This window comes from Lithobates pipiens, unplaced genomic scaffold, assembly GCF_037356315.1.
Source record: "Lithobates pipiens isolate NorthernLeopardFrog02 unplaced genomic scaffold, aLitPip1_a1.2 Scaffold_64, whole genome shotgun sequence".
NCBI lineage: Eukaryota > Metazoa > Chordata > Amphibia > Anura > Ranidae > Lithobates > Lithobates pipiens.
In genome coordinates this window covers 430,694-450,006 of record NW_027507886.1, presented here as the reverse complement: position 1 = coordinate 450,006, position 19,313 = coordinate 430,694, and the positions used below count along the sequence as shown (strand labels likewise).

Below are 19,313 nucleotides of genomic sequence, written 5' to 3'. Positions count from 1 at the left end.
CCTTTTAACCTGGAGAGATCACATGACTTACTTCCTGGTCTATTTAAGCCTGCTGCTGGAGCTGCTCATTGCTGGATTATCTTCAGCTTCTCCTTCATCCTGTGTTCCTGTGTATCCTAACTGAACTTCTGTTATTGACCCGGCTTGCTGTGACCTGTGATCCTGATCTCCTGATTTACCCTTGGCTTGTATTTCTGACTTCTCTCTGGCTTGCTCCACCGTGCCTGACCTTGGCTTTGCTTATCGACTCTCCTTTGCTTATCTACAGATACATCTTCCTATGTATGACCCCGGCTATCCAATCTCATCATATGAACTGATCTTACCATGTATGACCCCCTGGCCTGGCTCTCGTTTCTGCCTCCCGTTGCTACTCTGTCAAGCTTACCTGGTACACTGCAAGCACACCAGCTTTACAGTTCATCCAGCCTGTTCCTGCTACATCACAGTGACCAGCTCATCTCATCTCAGTACCTGGCAAGCTGTGCTTCTCTGGGCACTGCTCTCTCTGTACCACTTTCAGGGAAGTGCTGCACTTAGCCGCAAGGACAGCCCTCTCAGCATCTCAGCCTCACACCTGGTACGTGACAGTCATCTAGATATTCTTTGACCTGGATGTCCTGAGTTTTTAAAAGGGCAAGGAACGATGTAGGGACCTTTGTGAATAATCTGAAGGCAGAAGATAGTTAGTCCAAAAGGCAGCACAACAAACTATAAGTAACTGGAAAGTTCAGAAAGCTGATAAGGAGGATAAATAGGAATATGAAGATAGGCTTTTTGAATGTCTATGGCTGACAAGTATTCACCTTGTTTCAGAGAGGCAATAACTGACCTTGCAGATTCCATGCAAGATGTTGGCGTTTGAAGGTAAATGTTTAGGGATTTTAGGTCCAGGATAGGACGAATGCCCCCATTTGGCTTTTGCACACTTCAGTGGAAAGAGGGATTTGGGGAATACTTGATGGGCTTTGTGTCCCAAGAATTAAGCTAAAAGAATGGGCTGAGCTTAGGTTTTGAAGTCGAAGCCTCAATAGAGTTTTGAGGTGGTCTGTGTCTTAAGGAGTTAAAGGCCCTTGAGAAAGTAGATTTTTGAATGCTTTGGTGGAAAAATCTTTCCGCCGGTGAAATATTTAATGAATTTTTCAAGTGCCTTGCCAAAGGCACTTCCAGCTTCAAAGGGCATATGTGTTAGGCATCTTTTACGGCAGGTTCAGCTGACTAGGCTTTGAGCCACAAGATTCTGTGCATGCGAATGGGATTTAGAGCTGTTCTGGAAATATGTGTAATTACATTTTAGGGAATCCACAAAAAAGAGCAGAGCAGAGCAGAAGGTAATTGCTGTAATTACTCACTTAATGTATGGTCCTGGAATACAGGATCATGCTGGTTGTTCATTGCAGTTTATTCAATTAGCTGTGGTTTGACAAACAGAACTTGCAGAAATTACTGGTTGAAGAGCTGGGCCTGCAAGTGTACAGATAGCCCTTATAAGCACCTTACAATCCTATATGCAGACTCCTTGAATGGAGGAACATCTTCAATTGGTACAGATGTTTGTTTAAGACTGAGTTGGAAGAATCTTATACGAGAACAGACCACTTTTTAGTGACATCTTTTTCCACTGGATAGAGCTCAGCAATAATTTTCAGGGGGTTGAAAATATTTTCTGGAAGACCCAATTATTATAAAACACCCATCCTATTTATTAATAAATTAAATGTCTGTTTATATTTAGCAGATCTCTTTTTACCCAAGCATGGTGGGACAGGGAAAATTCAAATGCAACCAAGTGAGCATATTGTGTAAAGCCATAACATCAGATGTATAGGTGAATGAGGGGGGGGGTGATCTTCTGCAGCCTCCTCTAACATCACCTCCTGGTTCAATTCATTCCCTATATGTCTGCCTTTTTAAGGACAGGCATAAGCCAGGCATATAAGGATCCATTGCAAGTAGAGATGGTGGAGCTGGAGAAGGAGCCTAGTGTTTTTGAGCCCTGGACAGTGATGGTTGTATTAAAGCCATTAGTTGTCCAATGAATTGTGACATAGTAGCAGAAAGGTCTGCCTTAGTCAGGTAGGCTGCTTGTTGCATGCCTGAGATAGAGCTACAATCGGATGCAAGATTGGTGTTAAAATTTTGACTTGCTCTGGTGCAAGAGAAGCATTTTCCCTCTGAGGTTGAGTGTGTGTGGGCCTTTGGTAATGTTTGCCTGAGCTTTTGCCATGGCTCCCTTTCACCCAGTTTCTGTAATAACCATGGGTGAGGGTATTCTCCTTTGGAGTATTCAGGGAGTAGGGTGCAGGGTAAGTGTGTCCATGAAGATGTTACAGCAACCAAAGTGCAGTCTGTCCTGTAGCAAGGTCCTCATTGCAAAATGATGGGAGGAAGTGCCAGTGGAAGTGGTGTTAAAGTGTATGCTGTGATGATCACCTGATCATCCACTTCAAGCTAAGCTCTGAGTGGCTGAGTTTTAGCATCATGTTTGAAAAGTTTACACTGTGAAGTGAATGCATTCCAAACACAATCTGGATTTGACAGTACTGTTCAGAGATGCAGGGTGGCCCTGTCTTACCTGTGGTTGTCACTGGTCTCTATATAAGGTCCAGGTTTCACCTTTCACAGTGGGCACACCCCTGTATTCAGGGTCAGGGTTCCATAGGGATAGACCCTAGCCATGGACCTGTATAGCACCCTGCGAATTACTACATTTGTTGCAAAGTTCCAGTGCCTGAAGCTACATTACAGGCATTCTGATACACTGTAAACAATAAAGAAGTGTGCCAGATCAGTATATATAAAACATAAACCGCGATTTATTCTGAAAACACTTAGATCTAAAAACACTGTATAATACACACAGGGCTGGTAGAATGAAGCAGTAGTCTCAATGGACTAGAGTGTAGCTGCGGCCATCAAAACCAGTGCTCCATTCTACCAGCCCGGTGTGCAGTATACAGAGTTTTTAGATGTAAGTGTATTCAGAATAAATTGTGGTTTATGGTTGACATTTACTGATCTGATGCACTCCTTTATTGTTTATATGTCATGAGGGGACCCCATAACTATCGAGGATCTGCCGATGACTGCATAAGTCTCTTCTCCTATCAAGCTTTCCACCCTCCTGTCCTCTATGGATTTTGAATGACTATTTGTCTGCCAGTGGAGCACTGACTCACCTTGTTCAGATACACTGCCTCTATTGCTGTATTAGAAGATAGTGAAGTTGATTGAAGAGTTGATTAAAGACTCCAAAGAGAAATAAAACAGTTAAGATAAGAGTGATTTCTCCATAAACAAAACAGGGTTAATCACCTTAGGACACTTGCAAAAACCTGAGACTAGCAAGAAACTGAGGTTACATTATATAGAGTGGATGTCCAGGGGGCATGTCCCTAAAAGATTGTCATTGTCCAATCACCTGAAGGTAGCAGCTTATAAGCCAAGGTCTATGAATACTCAGCCTGGGTCCTGTACTGTAAGAATAAGATATCATTTTACATTTACTTTATTCATCTACAACCCTTGACTGTCTGTTTGTGCACCAGCGTTCATTTGAATAAAATACATTTGTGGGCCAGGATTTTTAAGTGTCTAAATTTCTAAATCACCTACTACCATTGACTTACTGTTTTTGCACCAGAAGCATAGATGCATAGGTGTTTGTTTGACAACAGTGGCTTTGGAAGGATTGTAGGAATACTTTTTCATTTATTTTTTTTATAAAGTAAATAAAGAAAATATTAGCAATCATGAAATGTAAAATTTGTTTTTATAATCAATGATAATTAAATGAGTGCTAGGGAGTATAGAACTCCTGAACAAGTTCTGACCCAAACAGCAAACTCTATTAAAGTCCATGTGACCCAAACTTGAAAAATCAAAAGTCCTAATTTTGAAGGCTTATATGCAAGTAATTGGACAAAAAAAGGTTATGGGGTCTGGGTACTGCCCAGGGAGACATGATCAATGCAAAATATTTTTAAAAGATCATTTTTACAGGAGAAGTGATTTTGATGATGCATAAAGTGCAACAATAAAAATGAAAAGTTCCTTTAAATATAAGGCCTGAGGGGCCCCCTAGTCTGCCTGTAAAGTGGCACATTTCTAGCATGTATAGAACATGCTGCAGCAGACATGACATTTCTAAAGAAAAAAATACATGAAATGACATTTAAATTACCGGAAATACAATACCATTAATAGGAAACCGGCAATAGGAAAATGTAAAAATAAATAAAATGACGTGGGGTTCCCCCCAAAGTTTATATCAGACCCTTATCCAAGCATGCAGCCTGGCAGGCCAGGAAAGAGTGGGATGAGTGAGAGCCCCCACCCCTCCTGAACCATACAAGGCCATATGCCCTCAACATGGGGGGTGGGTGCTTTGGGGCCTGGGCTGTAGTTGCGGGGGTCTGCGAGCAGAGGGCTTATCAGAATCTGGAAGCCCCCTTAAGAAAAGGGCCCCCAAATCCCACTTCCCCCCTATGTGAATAAGTATGGGGTACATAGTACCTTTACTCATTCACCAAAAAAAGTGTCAAAAGATAATAAATATACAGAGACAGTTTTTGACAACACCTTTATTAAAAGATAAAAAAAACTGTGTCCCCCAAAGTAAATCCATCGTCAATCACGATTCCACCCACACTGCCGGACCCCAAAAAGTAAAAATCGATCCACCATACAGTTAGGTAAAACACCGAATGCTTACCTTGTCGTTTGACAGTTCTTACATAGGTAAGGGCAAGGGGCCACCTGGTGACATCACCTGGTGGCACCACCCCCTTGTAGCATCCCCAACCAGCATCCATGGCCAGTGAAATGACATGGGGGCGGTGCCACCAGGTAATGTTACCAGGTGGCTCTGTCCCTTACCTATATAAGAACTGTCAAAAAGCAAACCAGGCATTCAGCGATTTGCCTTAGTTGACAGTGGAATTTTTCTCTTTTTCGGGTCCAGCGGTGGCGTCACGATTGATGATGGATCTACATCGATTGACATTGTTTTTTTTTTTATTTTTAATAAAGGAATTGTCAAAAACTGTCTCTGTGTTTTTATTACTTTTCAACACTTTTTTCGTGAATGGGTAGGGGTACCTCCTACTCATTCACATGGGGGGGTGGGATCTGGGGGCTTTCCTGATTCTGATAAGCCCCATTGCCTACAGACTCCCACAACCACAACCCAGGGTTGTGGGGATGAGGCCCTTGTTCCCATTAACATGGGGACAAGGTGCTTTGGGATGGGGGGCAGAGCCTCCCCTTCCCCAAAGCACCCACACCCCCATGTTGAGGGCATGTGGCCTGGTATGGTTTAGGAGGAGGGGGGCATTCGCTCAAATGCTGCATGCTTGAATAAGGGTCTGGTATGGATTTTGGGGGGACCCCATGCTGTTTTTGTTTTACTTTTTAAATGTCGGCAATGTTATTTTGTATTCTACTGTCAGCAGGGAAGCTCATTGACAGCCGATGACTCATCGGTTGTTAAGGACGTCACAGCTGGCTTCCTGGCCCGCACTGTGCAGTGCATTGCAGGGCATTCGGCCCTGCAAATTCCGGTGTTCGCCAAGCGGGTGAAAGGGGATGCTCAGGCTGAATGTTTGCTCGACCCGAACCGTTCGCCCAACTCTACTAGGGAGTAGTTGTCTTTCATAGGGGGTGTAAGCAGAGTTAAGGCAATAGGTATATCCTCCTTACTCGCTAAGCAATAACAAGCTGAATGTGCTGACATTCTGTGCATTTGTGCATCAACTTCTACAAGTCAGTGGGGACAAGGGTGCGCAATTCAATAGGTCAGCTTGGGTAAATGTTATCAACATCACAAATAAAGTTAAAAGAGAACCTGTACCTATTAGTACAAATGGGTTGAAATAAGGGAAAGCACAGGGAACATTGTGAAATAATAGCTAAAATGGAACAAGTGCAAGAAAACAGAATACAGTACCTATTAGTTTTAAAAATAAAAGTTTAAGCCACAGGCATGCACATATCTTATTCAGGTTGAAATTTCTCCTCAAAGTGCTCTGAAAGTCCAAAAAGTGCTATAGTTTTTGACTTTCTGCAAAGCTGAAGTCTATGCATGCCTGCATCCTTCCTCACTGCAATGTAGCTGCCAATGAGAGGCATTAGCATTGCACTGGAGATATGTCTAAGCTCTGCCATGCTGTAAACCTGAAAGCTGAGTTCTGGAGGGTCTTAGGGCGCAACAAGGAAGAATGTTGACCTAGCATAGATATTGTACATGATATTTCGTTCACAACTGCAGCCATTTTTTTCCATATGTGACAGTTTTGCTTTAAAGTTTACCTTGCTACATTGGCATGGTATATTGTATAAATAGGCAAATCTATAGCATGATTTATACCCATGACATCCTTGACTACCCTAAAATCATCATCACAAACATCAATAATTCCAGAAGTGATGGACATTTCCTGAAGTAAGCAACCATATAGTCAGTATTTTAAATGTTATGATTGCGCAATATTATTTAAGCAATAACTACTCATTCATACAAACTGACTGCAGTGAGGAGTGTCTTCTTTTTACAATAAGCTACTTAATTTATATAAATATATTTAGGGCTTGTTAATTGAACACAGGTTTTATTTTTTTACAAATAAACTATACAATTTTCTGCCAAATTCAAATTGCTAAAGAGCAGAAATTGCTATTAGAAAACAATTCTAAAAAGATTAATATACTGTGATTCTGAATACCTATTTTAAGGACAAATGCTACAACATCCACTAAAAGAACATCCTGTTGACCCATTGGAGCACAATTCTGTACTTGAAACTATTTAAACAATAGCTACAGAAATGTGCAAAAGCTTTAATAAAAAGAGCTTTGATTGAACTTTGTCATTTATACCTGAAGTAAGAAACAAAATTCTATACTCTTGAACAAATGGATGTAATTGAAGAACTGTTTGATATAAATATGAAATGCACTATGTTGGTTACAAAACCACTATTTTCCATTTCTACTACATTTGGTTCATACATAAAATAAAGACCGAAGTGCAATAACAAACAATAACGAATCAGCAAATCTTTTACTGATCCTATTAATGGTAAAAATAATTAGACAAATTACTGGACTTTGTAAATCATCACTGATCTTTGGAATGCAGTATTAGATATGCCTATGTATATATGTCTTATCAACAAGTAAATATACATGTTTGCAGAGAAGAACATTTGTCCAATAACACTGCAAAGAATAGCAATCAGAATATCCCATCTACACAACTAAAAATAACCTGTCACAATCCTGGGCATATCTAACAGAGAATATGGTGATAAAATGCATAAGCAGAGGTTCATTCCAGGGAATACCACTTTACAAGAAAAGTTGATTCATCCTAAATCCCCCTTTCTTGATCTACTCGTCAATATGACACATTGGGGTTTACTTACGAAAGGCAAATCCACTTTGCACTACAAGTGCACTGAAAGTGCACTTGGAAGTGCAGTCACTGTAGATCTGAAATGAGGGGAAGCTCTGCTGATTTTGGCATCCAATCATGTGCAAGATAAAATTCAGTTTTTTTATTTTACTTGCATGTCCCCCTCAGATCAACAGCGACTGCACTTCCAAGTACACTTTGGATTTGCTTTTAGTAAATAACCCCCACGGTTTCCCAAAAAGGGGGCAATGCTCAATTTGCACTGCTCATAGCTCATATTTGTGCTTAGTTTAACAATATTTTTTTATGACTCCTACAGCGTCTTAAAGGGCCGATGTACAGGTACGATGGCCAGGGGAGCCATCCTGCCGCAGTATAACTGTGGTAGCTGGTCAGGAACCCGTTAAAAAGTATATGAAAACTGACATATGTCTTAGCCCTTGTACACACGGTCCGACAGAAAATGTCCGATCGGACCGTGTTGTCAGATAATCCGACCGTGTGTGGGCTCCATTGGACTGTTTTCGGCGGAATATCCAACCGACAAAGTTTTAGAGGTGGGCTATAAAATTTTCTGACAACATGATCCGATGGGACTTTGTCCTATCGTTTGTAGAGAATTCCGATCGGACAAAGTACCACGCATGCTCAAATCAAATTCCTAGACCAAAGCTATTGGCTACTAGCCTGAACGTAGTCCCGTCGTAACGAAATAACGTCACCACATTCTGAACGATCGGATTTTCCGACAACTTTGTCAGACCGTGTGTATGCAACACAAGTTTCGGACAAAATCCGATGGATTTTGTTGTCGGAATGTCCGACCGTGTGTACAAGGGCTACACATATATATAATAAATGTATTATTCATTTTTGTTATGTGTCAATTTTATTGGCATTTTAGTTACAATATTTTATAACATTTAGATGCCAGCTGAAACCAAGTTAATACCCTCTCTTTGATGTTTAACCTAAAATGTCAAGAGTTCCTATCATCCCATCTAACCCCCAGGAGATTAAAGAACATCTGTCAATTGCTAAAATATAGCAACTTATTACTACTAAATTGGTAAAATATATTAAAATGAATAAATTAATAAATTTCAGGCACCCATGTCTTTTACAGGTATTTACAATTATCAAGGGGGTCCTGAAATGTAAGGATTGCCTTTCCTGGGAGGTCCTGGGAAGTTAAGAGGCACACTTGCACTATGCAATCAAATCAGTAATGTACTGTAATACTGAATGACATTTTAGAATTGATGTTATTCACTGTGAAAACTACTGTTTTAGATTTCATTTGAATGCCTATCTAAACAATTGACTTGTGCAAAAGTATCTTAAGACATAATACCTAACAGGAGATTATAATAAAGCATATGAAACTAATGGAGAAAAACTAAATGCAATTTAATGAAACCGAGTCACTGATGTATATCCAGTAGTGCAATACTATTAAATGTCTTCCAGTACAGAAATAAATGATTAATTATTAAGTATTTCCTGAAATTCATGTAATAACATTCCTGCTTTTTTCTGAATGTACTTTACAATATTTAGTAAACTCTAGAAATATCCTCCTTTAATCATTAATGCTTGGAACAAATTTCACACTTGGGTTCATATTATTCAACTGTCAGTCACTTTTCCATGGCATGAATAAAAACATATCTTAAACTATGACCTCAGAGGAGTTTTCCTTTCCAAGACAGGTTACAAGTGCTTCTTGCATGTCAATGATATTTTCAGTTTTCCCTTATACTATACAGGCTGCACGACATACTACTGAGAGAAAATATTGAAGTGTCTGATCAAATCATCTTTTTATGACAACCGCAACAGGGGCATAATAAAGAATGTTTGTGACACCCCTTAAATATCCAAACCTTTTCTACATATTTTGCACAATTGGTTTGCCCTTTTTAACTTGATTGCAAAACGAGAAAACAAAACAGGTTGCTAGAGGGAGACAACAAATTAAGTATACATAATCCACACCTAACTGCTTTAAATGCATTTAAAGCACAGACTACAGATATTCTTTTATCCATGAACAGGTAATTTCCCCAAGAATATTCTGCTTGAAGCACCTCAGCTTAATGATGGATGTATTAAGCACTAAAGGGGGTGCAGGGGATCGGCCAACATCCAAACAGCAGCCTTGGCCATCCAGGTTGTTTTTTTACACTTTATTTTTTACACATATTGTCCCAGTAACTTTGGAAGGCTTTTTAAAGTGTCATTCCCATTTAAACCTCAGTGGAGGAATATAGATCACATACTAATAGGACCAGACAAGGTAGTACTGGAAGGAGTACAGGATGAGAGTGGTAAAAGAGTACTTGACACAAATAGTCATTCAAAAATGTAAACTTACATCCAAATGTTTCTCTACAGTGGAGCCATGCCCTTGACTGTGGTGACCATTATGACTGCCACTCTTGTGCCCATTCTGGTGTGGTGTGGCAGATCGGCTGTGACCAGTGCGAGAAGAAGACAGGCTACGACTGGATCTGTGGCTAGAAGCTTTATGGTCATCTTGGCTACGCTTGGGACTTTGTCTACAAGTTTTAAGAAAGACAGGTAATTACCTCTACAAGATCAGGTATTTACAGGAATTCAGAAAAAAAAACAGGTTAGCATTTTAGCCATAACAAGCAATAAACATAGAGAGGAGGCAGTCAAAAAAAGCTATTATGTGAGTGCAAAATATGATGGTAGATTGACAACAGATTGCTACATAAATATGCAAAGTAAACCCACTTCTATTACCACACACAAGATCCAGAAGTCTGACTTACCATAAATCGTACCACTATTGCCTAAAAATACTGCAGCTACAAATACTGTAGCTGCTCACTTTTAATATAAGGACACTTACTCGTCCAGGCACCCTGTGAAGTTGGCACCCCAAGCCAATCTGTCCATTGGCTCCAGGTGCAGGCGCTGGCACCTTCACTACAGGAAACAGAAAGTTAAGCCTTGCTGCTTCACAAGCCTGTTTCCTACTGCACATGCGTGAGAAACGCTGCACTCTCTGAATGGTGTCACTGTCTTCTGGGACCTTTGTGTTTCCCAGAAGGCGGGGGGGGGGGGAAGGAGGAGGAAGCGATTGTAGCGATCTTTCCCAGAAGTGGGAGCGGATGCCTGGGTTTGACAGGTATCTACTCCCCCCCAAAGGTGCAAAATGTGGCCGCGGAGGGGGGGGGGACGGAAGCAAACAGGCAGAGCTTCCCCTTTTGGGTGGAACTCAGGTTTAAGAGGTGTGACTTGATCTTGGCATGTATAATTAGCCTTAATATTACAGATTTATAGAGGAATGCAAAGAAATACCCTGATAGAAAAAGTATTCTATACAGATTCTATTTAAGCAAAAAACAACCTTTTTTACTCAAATTGAATGTGTCACTAACTTGGGCAATTTAACCTGAAAATATGCCTAAGGCCAGCCATACACGGTTTCGAGTCTCGACCGGAAACAGAAACAGGCTGACATTTGAACTGTTAATGGGCAGGCTAAATGTACCAAATTGAGCGATCGATCAACTTGGGTGCAACCAGTCTGCCAGATTCTCTTGCGATAATCACTGTCTTCTCCCAGCGGGGACAGCTTCCCCCACCCTCCTCAGCTGCCCCACTGGGAGAAGACAATGGTCTGGGTGCAGAGATTCTTGCATGAACAATGTTGCAGGAAAGAAATTTGCTCCGTGTATGGCAGGCCTAAATCTCAACTGACATCACAGAACTAGATATATGCAGTGAGATAGACCTTGTGCTAATGACTTTTCTAGTTCTACCTCCACTTTTCTGTTACAACTATGCTCTGCAATACAAGTCTGTGTGAGAATGGTTGTATTGAGAGTGGTGTGGTTGTTACTCATCTATGCCAGCATATAACACTGCATTGTGAAAGCTAGAAGCAGCAATTTCACTGAAAGAAAAAGGTAATTTAAGGCATTTTCTAGCTTTGAAATGTAGAGCTTGGCACAGCCACTTTTCCTTCCCAGTCTCCTTGTTGTCATTGTTGTTGTCTGTCACATTAAAGAGCCAAAATAAAATCTTTAGAATCAGGAAAGGTGGGACAAACTGGCATGGGAAGTGAAGGTACTAAAATATAAATAAATGTTGTGCTTTCATTTTTTTTCAGTCTTCTGGTACAACTTTGGCAAATTGTAAAGTGAAGACATACTCTACCTGCATGGTGACTTGGAGGTGCTGTAATCAGAAGAAGGTGATGGACTGTGAGAACTGCAGCTGCTGTGTCTGTGCGTTCTTCGCACCACTGAGCCACTGTGAGATCTGCCAAGACAGTATTTGTGCAGTGAAGAGAATGTTACAAAATATTTTAACAATTTAGAAATCTACTGATTAACAAACCCCTTTCTTTAAAACATGGCCAAAATTTTTTATTTTAGTCTTTGGTGGATAACGGCGGAACGAATGAATCACTGACTTCTAATCACTGTCAGAGGCTCCCATTGCTAGATTGGTCTTCAATAGGTAGATTTTTTTTACCCCAAATACCATTGTGTAGCCCGGACAGAATGAATCAGAGAAAAGAACTCACCAACAACAATAAATACATTTCTTTCAGCAGACTATGGAAATGTTCGATATTTAGAACATATTGCTTTATTCATAATGCTTTTTAGATGTGGACACTCTGCAATAATTATTGTAGCCACAATAAGTATTTCATCACATAAGAATGTTGGATTTGCTCTGTGCATGCCCCAGACAGTAACACACTTGCTCTGGCAGCCTTGTTTCGCTAGAGTGTGCTGAACATAATAATGTCTCTCCACATCATACTGACTATGACCAGGCTGTTATAGGCAAAGCATAAATACCATGTAATTCCTCAGCTTTTCACTGCTATAATGTGGATTCTTGCTTCAAAAAATGCACTTTGCTTGATCACTAGTGCCATCATTTTATGTATTATAATGGCATACTATATATATATATATATACACACACACACACATATATATATATATATATATATATATATATATATATACATACACATACACACACACACATATATATATATATATATATATATATATATATATAAAACCTAGGTGTGCTATGGAAAATACCTTACAGATGTACAGTGGATATAAAAAGTCTACACACCCCCGTTTTCTGTGATGTAAAAAAAAAGAGACAAAGATAAATAATTTCTGAACTTTTTCCATATTTAATGTGATCTATAAACTGTACAACTCGGTTGAACAACAAACTGAAATCGTTTAGGTGGAGGGAAGTAAAAATAAAAAATAAAAATAATATGGTTGCATAAGTGTGCACACCCTTAAACTAATACTTTGTTGAAGAACCTTTTGATTTTATTATATCACTCTCAGTCTTTTTGGGTATGAGTCTATCAGCATGGCACTCTTTACAAAACATTCCAAACCTGTGAGACTGTGAGGGCATCCACTGTGCACAACCCTCTCCATATAATCCCACAGATTTTCAATCGGATTCAGGCCCTGGCTGGGCCATTCCAAAACTTTTATCTTCTGGTAAAGCCATTCTCTTGTTGATTTGGATGTTTGCTTTGGGTTGTTGTCATGCTGAAATATGAAGTTCCTCTTCATTTTCAGCTTTCTAGCAGAAGACTGAAGGTTTTGTGCCAATATTGCCAGTGTTTGGAACTGTTCATAATTCCCTCTACCTTGACTAAGACTCCTGTTCCAGCTGAAGAAACAGCCCAAAAGCATGATGCTGCCACCACCATGCTTCACTGTGGGTATAGTGTTCTTTTGGTGATGTGCAGAGTAGTTTTTGTGCCAAACATATCTTTTGGAATTATGGCCAAAAAGTTCAACTTTGGTTTCATCAGACCATAACACATTTTCCGACATGCTTTTGGCAGACTTCAGATGTGTTTTTACAAAATTTAGCTGGGCTTCAATGCTTTTATCCTGAAGAAAAGGCTTCTGTCTTGCCAATCTACCCCATAGTCCAGACATATGAAGAATACATGTACCACACAGCCCGTACTTGCCAGATATTCCTGCAGCTCCTCTAATGTTACTGTAGGCCTCTTGGCAGCGTCCCTGACCAGTTTTTTCATCAATTTTGGAGGAACATCCAGTTCTTGATAATGTAACTGTTATGCCATATTTTCTCCACTTGATGATGACTGTCTTCACTATGCTCTGTGGTATATCTAATGCCTTGTAAATTCTTTAGTACCCTTCTCCTGACTGATATCTTTTAACAATGAGATCCCTCTGATGCTTTGGAAGCTATCTGCGGACCATGGCTTTTGCTGTAGGATGCGACTAAGAAAATGTCAGGAAATACCTACTAGAACAGCTGAACTTTAATTGGGGTTAATCAGAAACACATTAAATGATGGCAGGTGCTGACTCCTATTTAACCACTTCAGCCCCGGACCAATAAACACCTTAAGGACCAGAGGTCTTTTTCCAATTTCGCACTGCGCTGCTTTAACTGGTAATTGCGCAGTCATGCAATATTGCACCCAAACGAAATTTGCATCCTTTTCTTCCCACAAATAGAGCTTTCTTTTGATGGTATTTGATTGCCTCTGCGATTTTTTTTTTTGCGATATAAATGGAAAAAGAGTGAAAATTTTGAAAAAAAAAGATATTTTCTTCTTTTTGTTATAAGAAAAATCGAATAAACTAAATTTTAGTCATACATTGAGGGCAAAATTTATTCAGCCACATGTCTTTAGTAAAAAAAATGTCAATAAGCGTATATTTTTTGGTTTGCGCAAAAGTTATAGCGTCTACAAACTAGAGTACATTTTCTGGAATTTACACAGCTTTTAATTTATGACTGCCTATCTAATTTCTTGAGGTGCTAAAATGGCAGGGCAGTACAAACCCCCCCCAAATGACCCCATTTTGGAAAGTAGACACCCCAAGGAAATTGCTGATGGGTATGTTGAGCCCATTGAATATTTATTTTTTTTGTCCTAAGGGATTGAATAATGACAAAAAAAAATAAAAATTTTTTACAAAAAGTTGTCACTAAATGATATATTGCTCACACATGCCATGGTTATATGTGAAATTGCACCCCAAAATATATTCCGCTACTTCTCCCGAGTACGGGGATACCACATGTGTGGGACTTTTTGGGAGTCTAGTCGCGCACGGCACCCCGAAAACCTAATCACTACCTTCAGGATTTCTAAGGGTGCAAATTTTTGATTTAACTCCTGACTACCTATCACAGTTTCGAAGGCCATAAAATGCCAAAATAGCACAAAACCCCCCAAAATGACCCCATTTTGGAAAGAAGACACCCCAAGCTATTTACTGAGAGGCATGTTGAGTCCATGGAATATTTTATATTTTGCCACAAGTTGCGGGAATATTACAAACTTTTTTTTTTTGCACAAAGTTGTAACTAAATGATATATTGCTCACACATGCTATGGGCAGAAGTCAAATTACACCCCAAAATAAATTCTGCTGCTTCTCCCGAGTACGGGGATACCACATGTGGAGGACTTTTTGGGAGCCTAGCCACGTACGGGACCCCGAAAACCAAGCACTGCCTTCCGGATTTAAATATAAAATGCTACCAAAAAAACTGTTAGCGATCGCAGGGATCAGGCCTGACTCTGCGATCGCTGCAGTTATGTGTTTAGTGTTTTGTAAGTGACAGTGATCGATCGATACTGCACTTGGGTGGGCTGGGCAGAGGGGCAAAACGCAGGTGCTAGCAGGTATCTGGGCTGATCCCGCTAACAATGCGTTTTTTTGGAACCCTGAACTGCTGGGGACGCTAGTATAGATCTGATCAGATCAGATATTGATCTGTTCAGATTCTATACCACTACGGGAGGTGTATGCTTTGCGCGTGGGTGTTAGCGGTACTGGCACTAACCTAGCGCTGCCTGGGGCGACGCAGACCCTGACCCTAAAACCTAATTGATATCACCCGCCGGGTGATCAGGGGGTTAAACCTTTATTGGGTAATAAATGGTGGGTGCCCTGATGCTATAAAAAGCAAACTAACCAGAGTCACCCGTAACACTTATACGGTGATCAGTGGTGAAAGGGTTAACTAGGGGCAATCAGGGGGTTCAAATTTTTATTAGGTAGTATATGGGGGTCCCTGGCGCTATATAAAAACCTGACGGGGAACCTAAATAACTAACTGGCTAACCAGCGTCACCAGTGACACTTATACTGTGATCGCTGGTGAAAGGGTTAACTAGGGGCAATCAGGGGGTTAAAACCATTATTGGGTAGTATATCGGGGTACCTAGCGCTATAAAAACCTGGCGGTGAACCTAAAAAAATAACTAGCTACCTAGCGACAGTAGCGACACTGATGCAGCGATCAGAAAAATTATCGCTTAGGCCACGTACACACGGGCGGACTGTTCGCCCAACTTTGTCCGCTGAACAGTGTTTGGGCGGACAGTCCGCTCGTGTGTGGGCTTTCAGCGGACAGTTTCAGCGGACAGTTTGACGGACAAGGTTTTTCGGAATTTCCAAAAAACTGTCCGCTGAAACCTTATTTCAGCGAACAGTCCGCTCGTGTGTAGGCTTGTTCGTCAAACAAAGTTGCGCGCATGCTCAGAAAGGATTTTCACGCCGAAAGCTATAATGCAGTGTATAGGACGTCGTATTTTTCGTCCCGTCGTACGTGCCGTTCACCTCATCGCGCACGGTTTCAGCAAACTGTTCGTCCGTCGTGTGTGGCCATGTCCGTCCATGCTAAGTTTGAGCGGACTGTTTGCTGAAACTGTTTGACGGACAAAGTTGGGCGAACAGTCCGCGCGTGTGTACGCGGCCTTAGTGACACTGGCAAAAGGGGGTGAAAGGGTTAACTAGGGGCAATCAGGATGTTAAAACCATTATTGGGTAGTATATCGGGGTACCTAGCGATATAAAAACCTGGCGGTGAACCTAAAAAAATAACTAGCTACCTAGCGACAGTAGCGACACTGATGCAGCGATCAGAAAAATGATCGCTTAGTGACACTGGCAAAAGGGGGTGAAAGGGTTAACTAGGGGCAATCAGGATGTTAAAACCATTATTGGGTAGTAAATGATATATTGCTCACACATGCCATGGTTATATGTGGAATTGCACCCCAAAATATATTCCGCTACTTTTTCCGAGTATGGGGATACCACATGTGTGGGACTTTTTGGGAGTCTAGTCGCGCACGGCACCCCGAAAACCAATCACCACCTTCAGGATTTCTAAGGGTGCAAATTTTTGATTTAACTCCTCACTACCTATTACAGTTTCGAAGGCCATAAAATGCTAAAATAGCACAAAACCCCCCAAAATGACCCCATTTTGGAAAGTAGACACCCCAAGCTATTTACTGAGAGGCATGTTGAGTCCATGGAATATTTTATATTTTGCCAAAAGTTGCGGGAATATTACAAACTTTTTTTTTTTGCACAAAGTTGTCACTAAATGATATATTGCTCACACATGCTATGGGCAGAAGTCAAATTACACCCCAAAATAAATTCTGCTGCTTCTCCCGAGTACGGGGATACCACATGTGGGGGACTTTTTGGGAGCCTAGCCACGTACGGGACCCCGAAAACCAAGCACTGCCTTCCGGATTTAAATATAAAATGCTACCAAAAAACTGTTAGCGATCGCAGGGATCAGGCCTGACTCTGCGATCGCTGCAGTTATGTGTTTAGTGTTTTGTAAGTGACAGTGATCGATCGATACTGCACTTGGGTGGGCTGGGCAGAGGGGCAAAACGCAGGTGCTAGCAGGTATCTGGGCCGATCCCGCTAACAATGCGTTTTTTTGGAACCCTGAACTGCTGGGGACGCTAGTATAGATCTGATCAGATCAGATATTGATCTGTTCAGATTCTATACCACTACGGGAGGTGTATGCTTTGCGCGTGGGTGTTAGCGGTACTGGCACTAACCTAGCGCTGCCTGGGGCGACGCAGATCCTGACCCTAAAACCTAATTGATATCACCCGCCGGGTAATCAGGGGGTTAAACCTTTATTGGGTAATACATGGTGGGTGCCCTGATGCTATAAAAAGCAAACTAACCAGAGTCACCCGTAACACTTATACGGTGATCAGTGGTGAAAGGGTTAACTAGGGGCAATCAGGGGGTTCACATTTTTATTAGGTAGTATATGGGGGTCCCTGGCGCTATATAAAAACCTGACGGGGAACCTAAATAACTAACTGGCTAACCAGCGTCACCAGTGACACTTATACTGTGATTGCTGGTGAAAGGGTTAACTAGGGGCAATCAGGGGGTTAAAACCATTATTGGGTAGTATATCGGGGTACCTAGCGCTATAAAAACCTGGCGGTGAACCTAAAAAAATAACTAGCTACCTAGCGACAGTAGCGACACTGATGCAGCGATCAGAAAAATGATCGCTTAGTGACAGTGGCAAAAGGGGGTGAAAGGGTTAACTAGGGGCAATCAGGATGTTAAAACCATTATTGGGTAGTATATCGGGGTACCTAGCGATATAAAAACCTGGCGGTGAACCTAAAAAAATAACTAGCTACCTAGCGACAGTAGCGACACTGATGCAGCGATCAGAAAAATGATCGCTTAGTGACACTGGCAAAAGGGGGTGAAAGGGTTAACTAGGGGCAATCAGGATGTTAAAACCATTATTGGGTAGTAAATGATATATTGCTCACACATGCCATGGTTATATGTGGAATTGCACCCCAAAATATATTCCGCTACTTTTTCCGAGTATGGGGATACCACATGTGTGGGACTTTTTGGGAGTCTAGTCGCGCACGGCACCCCGAAAACCAATCACCACCTTCAGGATTTCTAAGGGTGCAAATTTTTGATTTAACTCCTCACTACCTATTACAGTTTCGAAGGCCATAAAATGCTAAAATAGCACAAAACCCCCCAAAATGACCCCATTTTGGAAAGTAGACACCCCAAGCTATTTACTGAGAGGCATGTTGAGTCCATGGAATATTTTATATTTTGCCAAAAGTTGCGGGAATATTACAAACTTTTTTTTTTTGCACAAAGTTGTCACTAAATGATATATTGCTCACACATGCTATGGGCAGAAGTCAAATTACACCCCAAAATAAATTCTGCTGCTTCTCCCGAGTACGGGGATACCACATGTGGGGGACTTTTTGGGAGCCTAGCCACGTACGGGACCCCGAAAACCAAGCACTGCCTTCCGGATTTAAATATAAAATGCTACCAAAAAACTGTTAGCGATCGCAGGGATCAGGCCTGACTCTGCGATCGCTGCAGTTATGTGTTTAGTGTTTTGTAAGTGACAGTGATCGATCGATACTGCACTTGGGTGGGCTGGGCAGAGGGGCAAAACGCAGGTGCTAGCAGGTATCTGGGCCGATCCCGCTAACAATGCGTTTTTTTGGAACCCTGAACTGCTGGGGACGCTAGTATAGATCTGATCAGATCAGATATTGATCTGTTCAGATTCTATACCACTACGGGAGGTGTATGCTTTGCGCGTGGGTGTTAGCGGTACTGGCACTAACCTAGCGCTGCCTGGGGCGACGCAGATCCTGACCCTAAAACCTAATTGATATCACCCGCCGGGTAATCAGGGGGTTAAACCTTTATTGGGTAATACATGGTGGGTGCCCTGATGCTATAAAAAGCAAACTAACCAGAGTCACCCGTAACACTTATACGGTGATCAGTGGTGAAAGGGTTAACTAGGGGCAATCAGGGGTTCACATTTTTATTAGGTAGTATATGGGGGTCCCTGGCGCTATATAAAAACCTGACGGGGAACCTAAATAACTAACTGGCTAACCAGCGTCACCAGTGACACTTATACTGTGATCGCTGGTGAAAGGGTTAACTAGGGGCAATCAGGGGGTTAAAACCATTATTGGGTAGTATATCGGGGTACCTAGCGATATAAAAAC

General features: G+C 41.4%; 1 protein-coding gene across 1 annotated transcript in view; it reads right to left on the bottom strand.

The window, feature by feature from the left end:
• Window positions 1–19,313, bottom strand: part of LOC143958907 (uncharacterized) — a 382,425-nt gene that overhangs the window by 50,728 nt on the left and 312,384 nt on the right. The window contains exons 9-10 of the mRNA XM_077467890.1: window positions 11,609–11,713; window positions 9,792–9,975 (exon numbers count right to left, since the gene is read on the bottom strand). Coding sequence (XP_077324016.1) covers window positions 9,792–9,975; window positions 11,609–11,713 — 289 coding nt within the window. The remainder of the gene's footprint in view (window positions 1–9,791; window positions 9,976–11,608; window positions 11,714–19,313) is intronic.